Source organism: Rhinolophus sinicus, chromosome 5, assembly GCF_057876585.1.
Source record: "Rhinolophus sinicus isolate RSI-liver-muscle chromosome 5, RSI-T2T, whole genome shotgun sequence".
NCBI classification, from domain to species: domain Eukaryota; kingdom Metazoa; phylum Chordata; class Mammalia; order Chiroptera; family Rhinolophidae; genus Rhinolophus; species Rhinolophus sinicus.
In genome coordinates, this window is record NC_142505.1 from 34,531,893 (window position 1) to 34,544,469 (window position 12,577).

Consider the following 12,577-nt stretch of genomic DNA (forward strand, 5'->3'; position numbering starts at 1 on the left):
TAGGCCTGCTCTCAAGTCTTGATTCTACCACTCACCAGCCATGTGACTTAGGCAAGTTATTTAATATCTTTGAGCTAATTCTCCTCAGATGTTACCTAGGGATAATAGTTCTTACCTCATAGGATGTTGGGAAAATTAGATTTTATTTAGTAATGTACCAAAACACCTAAGATAGTACTTTGCGTATGGGGCATATTATTAAAACAAAATTCTAAACTTCATACAGAACTCGATAGAAATGGAAACCAAAACCATCCCTGTAATTTCAGATGTTCCTTGTAGAAATCTACTCCAGGCAAATGACCAACATTAATCATTCACTCAGTGGCATGAAATGAACAAGTCCCAATAAATCAGAGCCTCGTCCTTCTGATGTCTATGCAGATGGCACAGGGGTCTGTCTGCAGGAAACCTACATCCCTGGGGCTCATTTTAAATTGATTCCAAAGGTGGCATAGAATTGGAATGTTGGGATCCCAAAGCTGTTAGGCAAAGTAAAGCAACATGACTGCTGCAGGTCCCCCAGCACCACTCCCTCTTTGGACACAATCGCCTTCACATTGAGAAAAATGGTGTTCCAAATGTCTGGTGCTCATCACTCAAAAATTATAGACAGTTCTTGGTCTGTTTCTTCCCCAAACCCCAAGCCTAAGTTTCTGCTATTGAGAGGAGGAGGATACCTCAACAATCTGTCCATTTTGATGTCACTACTTCCCACCAGATACCTTGTAACTTAGTCTTGGTTTCCTGATATGGCCACAAACAGAAACCCCCACCCCATCCAACAATGACAAGACATGTCAACCCTTGCTGTCACAGAACCTTGCAATTGTGTTGTTACTGGTGCCTGCCATAGAATCTTTAGGAGCTCCCCCGCTGCCGTCCAGGGAATCTCAGTGAAAGGATTGGGGAACAAGCAGACTGCTGCCCTTCTCCAAGGTCCTGAACCAGCTCTGTACACGGCATCATGACCAGTTCCTTTAGGACAGTTGTCGTTCTTGTCCAAGCTCTCCCAGGAATGAGTGAGGGAATAATGGAAGAAGAATTTGCGCCTCAGGAGGGAAAGAGACAGAGCTGAACATAGGCCGGGGAATGTCATAGCTACACAAAGCAGCTAGAAAGAATAAAAAAGTTGTTTCTTTGTTTGTTTTGACATGGTTTTCAAATAACCAGGTACGAAAGAACAAACCACAGCTAAACATGAAGCTGACTTCATGTTTATTTTATAACTCTATTATCTTTCTGACAATTGCAAACTTTCCCTCTTTTGGCTTATGTTAGCCTCCAACCCATTCTGCTTTCAGCTCTGTATGCTGTATTGTGGGCAAAGGCATAACAATTACCCAGACTTGGTTTCCTGCATATTTTGCCTTCATAGAAGACCTCTTCAGACCTCTGCAGCTCCGTTTCCTGTCTGCCTTTGCTCCTTGACTCCTATTTTCCCATAAAATCTTAAAGATCTTCCTTCTTCAGTCACTCAGACATGGTTTCTTGAAGTAGCTATTTTGCAGCAAGCAATGGGTAAAGAGATGGAACTATAATTTTTGATGCCTAATCCTGGACCACCACCTTGCAAGTCTTTCTGGCCTCTTGTACCACACTTTTTTTCACCTGATATCATTTTCTGGCTTACTTCCCCTGATGTCATTTTCTGGTCTCCTTCTCTATGCCTTCTTAACTCAATTCACATTGAAGTATGCAGTCATTTTCCCCCCAAACTACAATCTTGACTATTCTCAGCCATGAGAACATTATGTCTTTGCATTCTTGACTCACAGTATTCATGAGGCTTGAATATAAAATTTCTTTCCTGGCTCATTCCCAGACCCTACCTCACATCTTTCTTCTAAAGAGATAGTGAGAGAACACAATTTATTGTAGGAGTAAAGAAGAGGATTTCTTGCCCATAAGTGGAGGAAGAACAAGCAAGGCAAAATATCACGTCAAAGCCAGAGCATCTCCTGGCAGGCCAGGAAGCATATGTATAGGCATGCCTTGTTTTATTGTGCTTTGCTTTATTTCACTTCACAGATATTACATTTTTTACAAATGGAAGGTTTTTGGCAATGCTGCATCAGCAAATCTATTGGCACCATTTTTTTTCCAACAGCATTTGATCACTTTGTGTCTCTGTGTCACTATTTGGGTAATTCTCACAATATTTCAAACATTTTTATTATTATATTTGTATGGTGATCTGTGATCAGTGATCTTTCATGTTACTGTTGTACTTGTTTTGGGGCACCACGAACCATGCCGTGTAAGCGTGTGAACTTAATCGGTAAATGTTTGTGTTCTTACTATTCTACCAACCACTGGTCCTCCATCTCTTCCCCTCTCTCAGGCCACTCTATTCCCTGAGACACAACAATATTGAAATTAGGCCAATTAATAACCGTACAATGGCCTCTAAGTGTTGAAGTGAATGGAAGAGTTGCACATCTCTCACTTTAAATCAAAAGCTAGAAATGATTATGTGTAGGGAGGAAGGCGTGTCACAAGTAAGATAGGAGTTAGCCCATTTGTGCATGCAAAGGACAAGTTCTTGAAGGAAATTTAAAGTGCGACCCCAGTGAGCATATGAGTGATAAGAAAGCAAAGCAACCTTTTTGCTGATATGGAAAAAGTTATAGTGGTCTAAATGGAAGATCAAACCAGCCACAACATTCTCTTAAGCCAAAGCCTAATCCAGAGAAAGACCCTAGCTCTCTTCAATTCTACGTAGACTGAGAGAGGTGAGGAAGGTGCAGAAGAAAAGTTAGAAGCTAGCAAGTTTGGTTTGTGAGGTTTAAGGAAAGAAGCCATCCTCATAACATAAAAGTACAAGGTGAAGCAGCCAGTGCTGATGTAGAAGCTGCAGGAAGTTATCTAGAAGATCCAGCTAAGGTAATTATTAGGTTGGTGCAAAAGTAATTGCGGTTTAAAATGTTAAAAATAATTGCAAAAACCACAGTTACTTTTGTATCAACCTAGTAATAAAGGTAGCTACCCTAAACAACAGATTTTCAATGTGGATGATGCAATCTAGGACTTTCATAGCTAGGGAGGAGAAGTCAATGCCTGACTTGAAAGCTTTAAAGGACAGGCTGATTCTCTTATTAGGGGCTAATGCAGCTAGTGACTTTAAGTTGAAGCCCATGGTCATTTACCATTCTGAAAATCCTAGGGCCCTTCAGAATTTTGCTAAATCTATTCTGCCTGTGTTCTATACATGGAACAACAAAGCCCAGAGTCAGAATATCTATTGACAACATGGTTTACCGAATATTTGAAGCCCACTATTGAGAACTGCACAGAATGGAAAGATTCTCTTCAAAATATTACTGCTCATTGACAATGCATCAGTCACCCAAGAGCTCTGATGGAGATATACAATGAGATTAATGTTGTTTTCAGGCCCTATAACACAACATCTAATATGTAGGCTGTAGATCAAGGAGTAATTTTGACTTTCAAATCTTATTATTTAAGAAATACATTTCATAAGGCTATAGCTGCCATAGAGATGATTCCTCTGATGAATCTGGGCAAAGTAAATTTAAAACCTTCTGGAAAGGATTCACCATTCTAGATGTCTTTAAGAACATTCATGATTTGTGGAAAGAGGTCAAAATATCAGCATTAACAGGAGTTTGGAGGAAGTTGATTCCAACATTCTTGGGTGACTTTGAGGGGTTCAAGACTTCAGGGGAGGAAGTAGCTGCAGATGTGGTGGAAATAGCAAGAGAACTAGAATTAGAAGTGGAGACTAAAGATGTGACAAGATTGCTGTAATCTTATGATAAAACTTTAAAAATGAGGAGTTACTTCTTATGGATGAGCAAAGAAAGTGTTTTCTTGAGGTGGAATTTACTCCTAGTGAAGATGCAGTGAAGATTGTCAAAATGACAACAAAGGATTTAGAATATTGTATAAACTTAGTTCTTAAAACAGCAGCAGAGTTTGAGAGGATTGAATCCAATTTTGAAAGAAGTTCTACTGTGGGTAAAATGCTATCAAACAGCATAGCATGTTACAGAGCTATGAATTGTTCATGAAAGGAAGAGTTAATCAGTGCAGCAAACTTCACTGTTGTTTTCTTTTAAGAAATTGCCACAGCCACCCCAACCTTTATCAAAAACCATCCTGATCAGTCAGCAGCCATCAACATCAAGTCAAGAACTTTCACCAGCAAAAAAAAAATTAAGACTCAGATTATGATTAGCATTTTTTAGCAATAAGCTATATATTAATTAAGATTTGGGCATTGTTTTTTAGAAATAATACTATTGCACACTTAATACACTACAGTATAGTGTAAACATAACTTTTATATGCACTGGGAAACCAAAAAATTAGTGTGGCTTGATTTATTGCAATATTCTCTTTATTGTGGTTATCTGGAACTGAACATGTAATATTTCTGAGGTATGCCAGTAAAGGTGCACACAGAGGTCATAAGCCCAAAAAAGCTGGACCCCATGCCCAAGTCTAAGGTTCTACCTCTTCCTGAGTATGCTTGCAGGGTTAGGTGGCCTGGAGGATATAGACTGGGGAAGACAGCCTCCAAGGTTCTTCTTCCCAAATATAACTCCAACTTTGTGGCTAAGACCCCCAGACACCATCCCTGAACATTTTGTTCTGCATTGATCTTACCTTTTATGTAACATCTGTAACTCTTTGTGTCTCTATCACTTACTTTGATACTTAACTGTATGTGTTTACAATTCCCAGTACTCCACGCGTATGGGGTCTTGCCTCACTAAGCATCTGGGTTCCCCAACCTCATAGTCTGTAAACTCTGTATCTTCATGGCTTTCACAGTGCTCAGCCCAGTCCTGGGTATGGGGCCTCTGCTTAAGGAATGAGTGGCTGAATTAGATCCGTCTTAATTAGATGGGTGGTCAGCATTCCAGATAATAATAATAATAATAATAATAATAATAATAATAATAATGGCAGCTGACATTTACTGAGTTCCTCTGTGTATCAGCTCCCCAGCTAAACTCCTTGGGCATGTTATTTCATTAAATCGTAAAACAAACAAACAAAAAACACTTTTCAGATGAGAAAATTAAGACTTAGAAGTTCACCTTCTCAAGGTTTGCCAACAAGAGAATATTTTTAAACATGGTTGCTATGAACATTTAGGGGGTTCATTGGTAGAGAGACCCCTCAGAGCCTCTGAAAAATAATGTATGTGTTCAAGAACACGTTTATTTTTCTCAGAAAAAGCCTTGTTGCTTTCACCAGATTCTCTAAGGGGTCATACACACAATGATGAGGACCCTATCTATGGCCTAATGCAGAACAGCAGAGCTTCAGCGTGCATGAGGGGTCTCCCGAAAGGACATTTGCCTCACCTTGTTGTCACCCTCACTAGCTTCCCATTGGGAAGGGTCCAAGGACACAGACCTTGGCTGCATCAACGCAGTCCTGGGACTCGCCTGAAATTCACGTCTAAAGTCTGAGACCAGTAGTTTGGCCTCATTAAGATTCCTGATAAAGGAATTGGCTTTCAGGGCTTACCTGTCTTCAGCAGATTTTCCCTTTGCTTACTCAGGAGTGTAGTTATTTCCAGCTAATGCCTACAAATAAACTTACCCACTCTCCTACTCACTCTATCTCTCCATATTTTTTTAAAATCATCTATCCCAAATCACGCTAAGAAGTAGGAGATTCTATTGCAATATGGCAAGAATTGGCTGGCCCAGTGGCTCTAGAAGAATCTTTTCTGTTTAACTTTTTGAGGTCCCAATACCAGCCATGCTCCATGTAGGCTGAGTCAACCTCTCAGGAACATCCTGGAAGACATTGAGCCCCATCCCCATAATCCAAGACCCACCATGTTCCCCCCACCCAAATAGAGAATCACAGTTCAGTAGTTTTCCCATCCTTTTAATGGACTGAGTTTTCCTAGCCTTTTTAACATGAAGCTTCCATCAGTAGTAACCATGGCAACAGATCAGAGAGGCTTCAAAAAGCCTATCTCTATGTAATTAAGGAAAACAAGGGTGTGGATCAAGAGTAGGGGGCTTAGACAAGGAGACCTTGGCCCTGAGCCCTGCCACTGCACCTCCTGAGTGTTTTTGCAAAATGAGATGAGAGATTTTCTTCTCCCTCTGGCCTCCCTCTACTCTTCTTTAAACATTTTTTGTTTGGTTGTCTCAACTAGCCTCCTTCCTGAGGATGTTGCTTGGTGTCCTGGTTCTGGACAAATACTTCCTGCAGGGGTAGAGCCCCAAATCCAGGGAGTGCAGTCTGGATGGGTAGGAAGTGGCCTTAGCACATTTCTCTAGAGAGATTTATTCGAAGGCCAAACCTGGTCTGGTCAGACTCTTCATTCAGGCACAGAAGAGGCCAACCGGCTTACTTGTAGGAATGTGTCCTTATCATCAGGACCGTGGAGCAGAGACCTGGCACCATCATCATTGTAGCCACCCAAACACTGGGCCCTGGCATGCTTGGCCTGCAGCAGCCATGGGAAAAGGGACAGGAGCTATAAGCATTGTTGGGAGGCAATCAGAGCCTGAGGGTTGTTTTATTTCTTAGCACTTGTTCTTATCTGAAATCATCTCATTTATCTCTGTGTTTCCTTCTTTCCTGTCACTTTCCTCTCACCACAGTGTTGGCTCCATTGGAGCATAAGCTTGCCTGTCTTGCTTTTTCCTGTCTCCCGGGTGCCTAGAACAGTATAAGGAATATTTGTTAAAGGAGTGAATGAGTGAACAGATGAGTAATGAATGGGGCCCCAGTCATTGTTTGTGGTCCAGACTCAGACCACTTCCACAGATACACACTGTGAGCCGTGGCCTGTGCTGGGCCCTGAGGTGACAAGATACAACCTGCCGAGGAAGAGGTGACTAGGGAAGGACCCAGAGCAGGGCATGTTCATGTTCTCCTAGCTCTCCGAGTCTGTCTCCAGGAGAAGGCCACCCAGGTCTATTCCTGCTCCTTGGAAGGAAACAATTCAGATTTATACAGTCCTAGACTCAGCAACCACAGACTCCATCGGCCCCCATTCGTGCCCCACAGATACCTTCGCTCTGGAATGCATCCATAGATGAGAAGAAGTGGTAGCTTCGTTTGAAGGCGCTTTCTAAATAAACATGAAAATCCTCCCTGAAAACTCATTGCTTTTCTTCCTACATGGGGAGCAAGTGAACAGACATGGAATAGCACTGATGAGGTGGGTCTCCCAGCTGCCATGGACACCATTACATCAGGGACAGGACAGGCCTCTCCATACCTGCTCCTCACTTGCCACTTTTGTCTCACCAAAGCCTCTCCCACTTAGTGTCACAACAGTGGGTCCTTATTGCTGCCACTGCCATGTCCTCCATCAGCCCCACAGCAGGGCATCCTGTCTCATGCTGGAGAGGGGTACATACATGTCACCTGAAGCCTTGAACACTGAATAGAGGTCAAAAACCAGGTGGAAGGGGCCTCCCTTAGGTAATAACGTGTTAGACATGGAGATCATGGAGAAAAGTCAGCCACCAGCCCCTGTCCACCAGGAGGCCACAGTGAGGTGTGGATGACACAGGAAGAGACCCTCACAATGCGATGATGGAATCTGGGTTCAGTGTCTGCGAATGAGCTTATGGAAGCCCAGAGCTAGAATGTATGACTGAGCATCAGGGAAACCTGGTGGAATGGGTACTGGATCTTGAAGTGTGAGCAGGAGTTCATCAACCAGATAGAAGGAAAAAAAGCCAGACAGAGGACAGGGCACTGTTCCAAGGCTCAGGAGTCTGGAGAGAGTTTAGTGTACACAAGACTCTTCCTATTGGCCACACTGCAGGATGAAGGTCAAGTGGCCGGAGATGATATCAAGGTCATCTGAAAGATGTGGACAGGAGGGTCAACTTATGGATCATTGGGGTTGAGCAGAGGAACACTGTGACTCCATGCACATTTGGGAACTCACAGGAGAGAATGGATGGGACAGATGCAAAGCGATGCTGGAGAATTCATTAGGATGCTTTTGCAGTAGGGCAGGACAATTGACGAAGCCCTTTGTTATGAGGCGATGGGGCAGTTAGAGGAAGGGAAAGACCTGAAGAAAAGGGAATGGAGCTGTGTGCTATGGGACACAGAAAATGTGACTCTCCGGGTCTGACTGGAGGCAACGCAGGGTGACAAGGAAGGGAAGGACTGAATTATGTTTCCTGGACATGTTAAACAGGAGGCCAAAAGGAGCAGCAGGTGTGATGGAGGAGGGGGCAGTAACAGGCTGCAGTTGGTGGAGCAGGGAGAGAGGAAAGCCAGCAAGTGTGACTCCACTTTGGAAAAGCTTGGCTGAAAAAGCTTGGTAAAGAGAGGACATGCAATGTAGAGAGATGCCAGGTGATGGTGTTTTAATTTTAAAACAGCAATGACTTATGCAAATTTAAGTGGAGAAGCTGGAGCGAGAGCGGGTGAAGTTGAAGGTCAAGGGAATGAGGAGATAAATGAGGAGGGTGGTCTTTATAGGGTGGGAGGGATGGCTGGTCACTATCCAGGACAGTACGTGTGTCTGCCCCTCTGCCCAAGACTGCTATCTGAGTGGTAGCCTTAGGATGGCCCGAGGATGCAATAAGATAACATTGTGAAAGGATTTGCCCCACACCTGGCATAGAGCAAGTACTCAGTGAATGTATTTATTACGAGTATGAGAGACAGTGGCCTGTGGCTGAGGCTGGGCCGTCTCCTGTGAAAGTGATACAAGAAGCAATGGCATTGACCACTGGGAGCTTGTGGCCTAAGTCTCATCAGTCTGAGCAAACAGATCTGTCCCAGACAGGCACTGGAAAATACAGATGTTAATGAACAATGCAAGGTGAGGCTCTGCCCAGGAAGAGCCCACCTAGGGCGGGACTGACTGCCTGCCCAGTGCTGGTTGTGTGCAGATTCTAAAAGAAATGGATTTGATCCCTGGGCACATGGGTGGGGAATTCTTGAATGCTATTTGCAAGACTTTGGTAAAAATGCTTCATGAATCCTGCCTTGTCACAAGTGTGCATGAAAGTTGTGCTTTAGCTCAGGCCTAATGGGCTTTATATAGTACAGTACTGATTTTCTTTCATGTTTTAATAGAATTCGATTTAATATTTGCTTTCTGCTCTCGCTGCTGTTGCTGTTGACTGATTCAACACAGAATCCTTCCCTGGTGCCCCCCGACCTTGTTGTTATTCCCTCATTTTGTGTGTTGGCATTTGATTCCTGTCTCCAGCATGAACCACTTTACACATGTCTTCATTCAGCTGGCGACAGTCACGTGCGTGTATCCTGAATGCATTACTATCTGGAGCGGCTGCTCCAGCAGACCTGGCATTTGGAAGGGGGGTGGGGGGGGCTTCCGGGCAGGATTCATTTCCATCAGTTAGACATTGGGGAGATGCAAAGCTCAGCTTGGGAACCTGAGGCTGTGATCTGTTCTGTCCTTTGGCAGGAGATTCTCCAACTTAATCTGAAAATGCCCCAGACTGGCCATTAATTTAGCAACATTTTACCCTCCTACGAAGAACCAGCCTTCATAGGGTTTTCAACAAGGCCCTTTGCCAGAGTGAGAACAGCAGTCATAGACAGAGCTGTTCAGAGGGAAGAAGCTGCCCTTCTTGAGTCCCAGTGAGCCTGGCTGGTTTGTAGGAGAGAGAGTCTGTTCGACTCTCGGGTGACCCTACCACCAACATTTGCAGGACCGTGTCAGTGCAAGTTTGGGGTTGGACACAGCTTTCCCTTAGTTGGAAAAGAGCCGGTTTCACTAGCAGGCAGTGCAGGGATATAGTTAAAAACATAAGCTTTGGAATCAGGCATCAGGCAGGTACATGTGTTCATACTTGCTTCAGTTCTTGTAGCCCACAAGGTCTATAGCCAGTTCCCATTCTCAGCTTTAGTTTCTCTTTCTATAAAAGTGAGTTAATGACTGTATCTTCCCAGTAGGTTTTATGGGGGGGTGGGGTGTTAAGTGCATGCAAAGTAGCTAGCAGAGTGTCTGAAACAACCCCCTCTGCTTTTCTGTGTCATGGGGTCAAACATGGTGGCTGCATGACTCTTTCATCAACCTTGCTTCTTGTCTTTGGGCACTAAAGCTTGTGTAATGTGAGTATTCATCTATCCCGGTGTTCTGGCAGCCGAACCTACAGAGAAACATGCCCACCACCATGCACCCACTATGTAGATCTCAAACTGTGTGAGATTTTGTGCAGGATGTGAGGATATGTTGGGGCTTTTGGTAGTCGACTCAGATCCCTCAACCCTTGAGTTCTACACCAATGAAGAAAAGACAAAGAATCCAGTCAGTGTCCAATATACATTCATGTCATTGACACTAAAGCTGGAAGATGTGGCTTGGTCCTAAGAATAGAGACTTGAACCCAGGTTTTTGCATCCTCCTTTCCCTTGGCACACGTGACTGAAAGAAGGAGAAGCCCAGTGGGGATGACTGCAAAGGGAATTGGGACAGGCTGTCATTTCTGTCCACCATTTTTTCTCAGAGTAGGTTGAAGCATGGAGATTTAGGATTGAAGGAGGGGAGGGGATGTATGCGTGTGATAAGGGTGGGAACACACCGACGATAGATGAAGGGATGCTGGACAAGGAAACTTCTTGCCACACTCACTGGGCCCTTCTTTGTCTCCTTACAGGTGTTCCATCAGGTCCCAGAAACGTCATCTCCATCGTCAATGAGACATCCATCATTCTGGAGTGGCACCCTCCAAGAGAGACAGGTGGGAGGGATGATGTCACCTACAACATCATCTGTAAAAAGTGCCGGGCAGACCGTCGGAGCTGCTCCCGATGCGACGACAACGTGGAGTTTGTGCCAAAGCAGCTGGGCCTGACTGAGTGCCGTGTCTCCATCAGCAGCTTGTGGGCTCATACCCCCTACACCTTTGACATCCAAGCCATCAATGGAGTCTCCAGCAAGAGCCCCTTCCCCCCACAGCACGTCTCTGTCAACATCACAACAAACCAAGCTGGTAAGTCTGGAGGCGTCTGTGCCCTTCTTTCTGTCTGTGTGGCTGGCTCTTTGTCCATCTCTGTGCAGGAACAAAACTGCAGTCACACCCATCCTGTTAGTATGCCCGCAGGCCTCCTCCTAGGACTGAAGCTGTCAGGTGACGGGCATCTGTGGCCGTGGAGGAAATAGGTGTCAGGTTTCACTTCTGAAAGGGAGCTGGACTCTGAGGGATTTTCTTGTGCCCAGCACAAAAACAAAGATGTATATCCAAGCCAGAGTAGGACCCAGTGCTCTGCATCCAGCTGGGACTCAACAATGCCCTTGGAAAGACGGATGGATAGACAGAAGGATGGATGGACAGATGGATAGATGGGTAGATGGATGAGTAGAAGCCCTGCTTGGTCTTGAAAACACCAGTGCTACTCTATTAGAAAATACAATAAAGACACAGACAATAGTTTAGTGGTTTCCAGAGGGTAAGGGGGTGGGGGGTGGTAGATGAGGGTAAAGGGGTCAAACACATGGTGATGGAAGCAGAACTGACTCTGGGTGGTGAACACACAATGTGATATATAGATGATGTAATACAGAATTATACACCTGAAATCTATGTGATTTTACTAACAATTGTCACCCCAATAAACTTTAATTTAAAAAAAAGAAAATACAATAAAAGAAACTTTCCAGTAATCATGCGATTAAGTCAATATTACCATTACAGATTACATTTCAATTAAACCCGTGTAATTCAAGAGTGCATTCTCCTTTATAGTTAGCTCAGATGAATGCTACAGTGTTATGGAGACCTCACATAGTTGGCAATAGATCATTCCTGATGGCCAGTACCTCCTGGTGGCATGCACAGCTCAAAACATTTTCTTCTCCTCTCTTTATTTCTATATCTCTTGCTCTTCTGAACTTTTCTCTCTATGACTTTTCACACATCTTGCAACAACCCATCTCTTTTTATATCCATTTAACCAGTCAGTTCATGCATGTATTTATTTATTTATTGACTCATTATTAAAAGACAGTTATTAGCATGTTAGCACCTACTGTATGCCAAGCTGTGGATGTGAGGGAGGGATACAAGTGATACTGGGACGTCATTGTTACTCCCATGAACCTCATGAATTGAAGAATTTATAGGACATGGACAGGACATACAAAGCTGCAAGGTGATGTATGCTAAGCAGTATGTGCTAGCCATGTGCATGAAATACCAGGGGAGTTAGAGAGAAATGAACACTCTCTCCCCAGGGCTGATGGTGCAAGGCTGCAGAGGGGAAGTAAACATCACGTCTGTAAACAACGACGGGGGTCGTAGGCAGTGAACTGTGATGTTATTTGGAATTATGGATTTTTCTCAATCAACAAATTCTAAACTGACTGCTTGTTAGTGGAATCGCAGGACCCAAGTATTTCTCTTTGCTCTCTCCCTCCACGTACTTCCTGCTTCTTGACCTCTTCTTTCCTACTCCATCCTCTTCTTCTCCTCACCTCCTCATCGTCAGCTTGTGCTGCGTCTTTTAATACCAGGCATCTTTGATGGCAGATGATGCTTGGGTTTAAGCTGTCAGAACAGAGAAGAAAAGAGGTGTCGCAGGAGACCATGATTGTCCAGATGGCTGCGTTGTTGCTGGAGAGTGTGTG

The 12,577-nt window shown here is 44.1% G+C and overlaps 1 protein-coding gene across 4 annotated transcripts in view; it reads left to right on the forward strand.

Moving 5' to 3' along the window:
* EPHB1 (EPH receptor B1) overlaps nt 1–12,577 on the forward strand; it is a 418,394-nt gene that overhangs the window by 293,143 nt on the left and 112,674 nt on the right. For all 4 annotated transcript variants that reach the window (XM_019748047.3, XM_074312877.2, XM_019748058.3 and 1 more), the window contains one exon: nt 10,608–10,943. In XM_019748047.3, the coding sequence (XP_019603606.1) occupies nt 10,608–10,943 (336 nt within the window). The remainder of the gene's footprint in view (nt 1–10,607; nt 10,944–12,577) is intronic.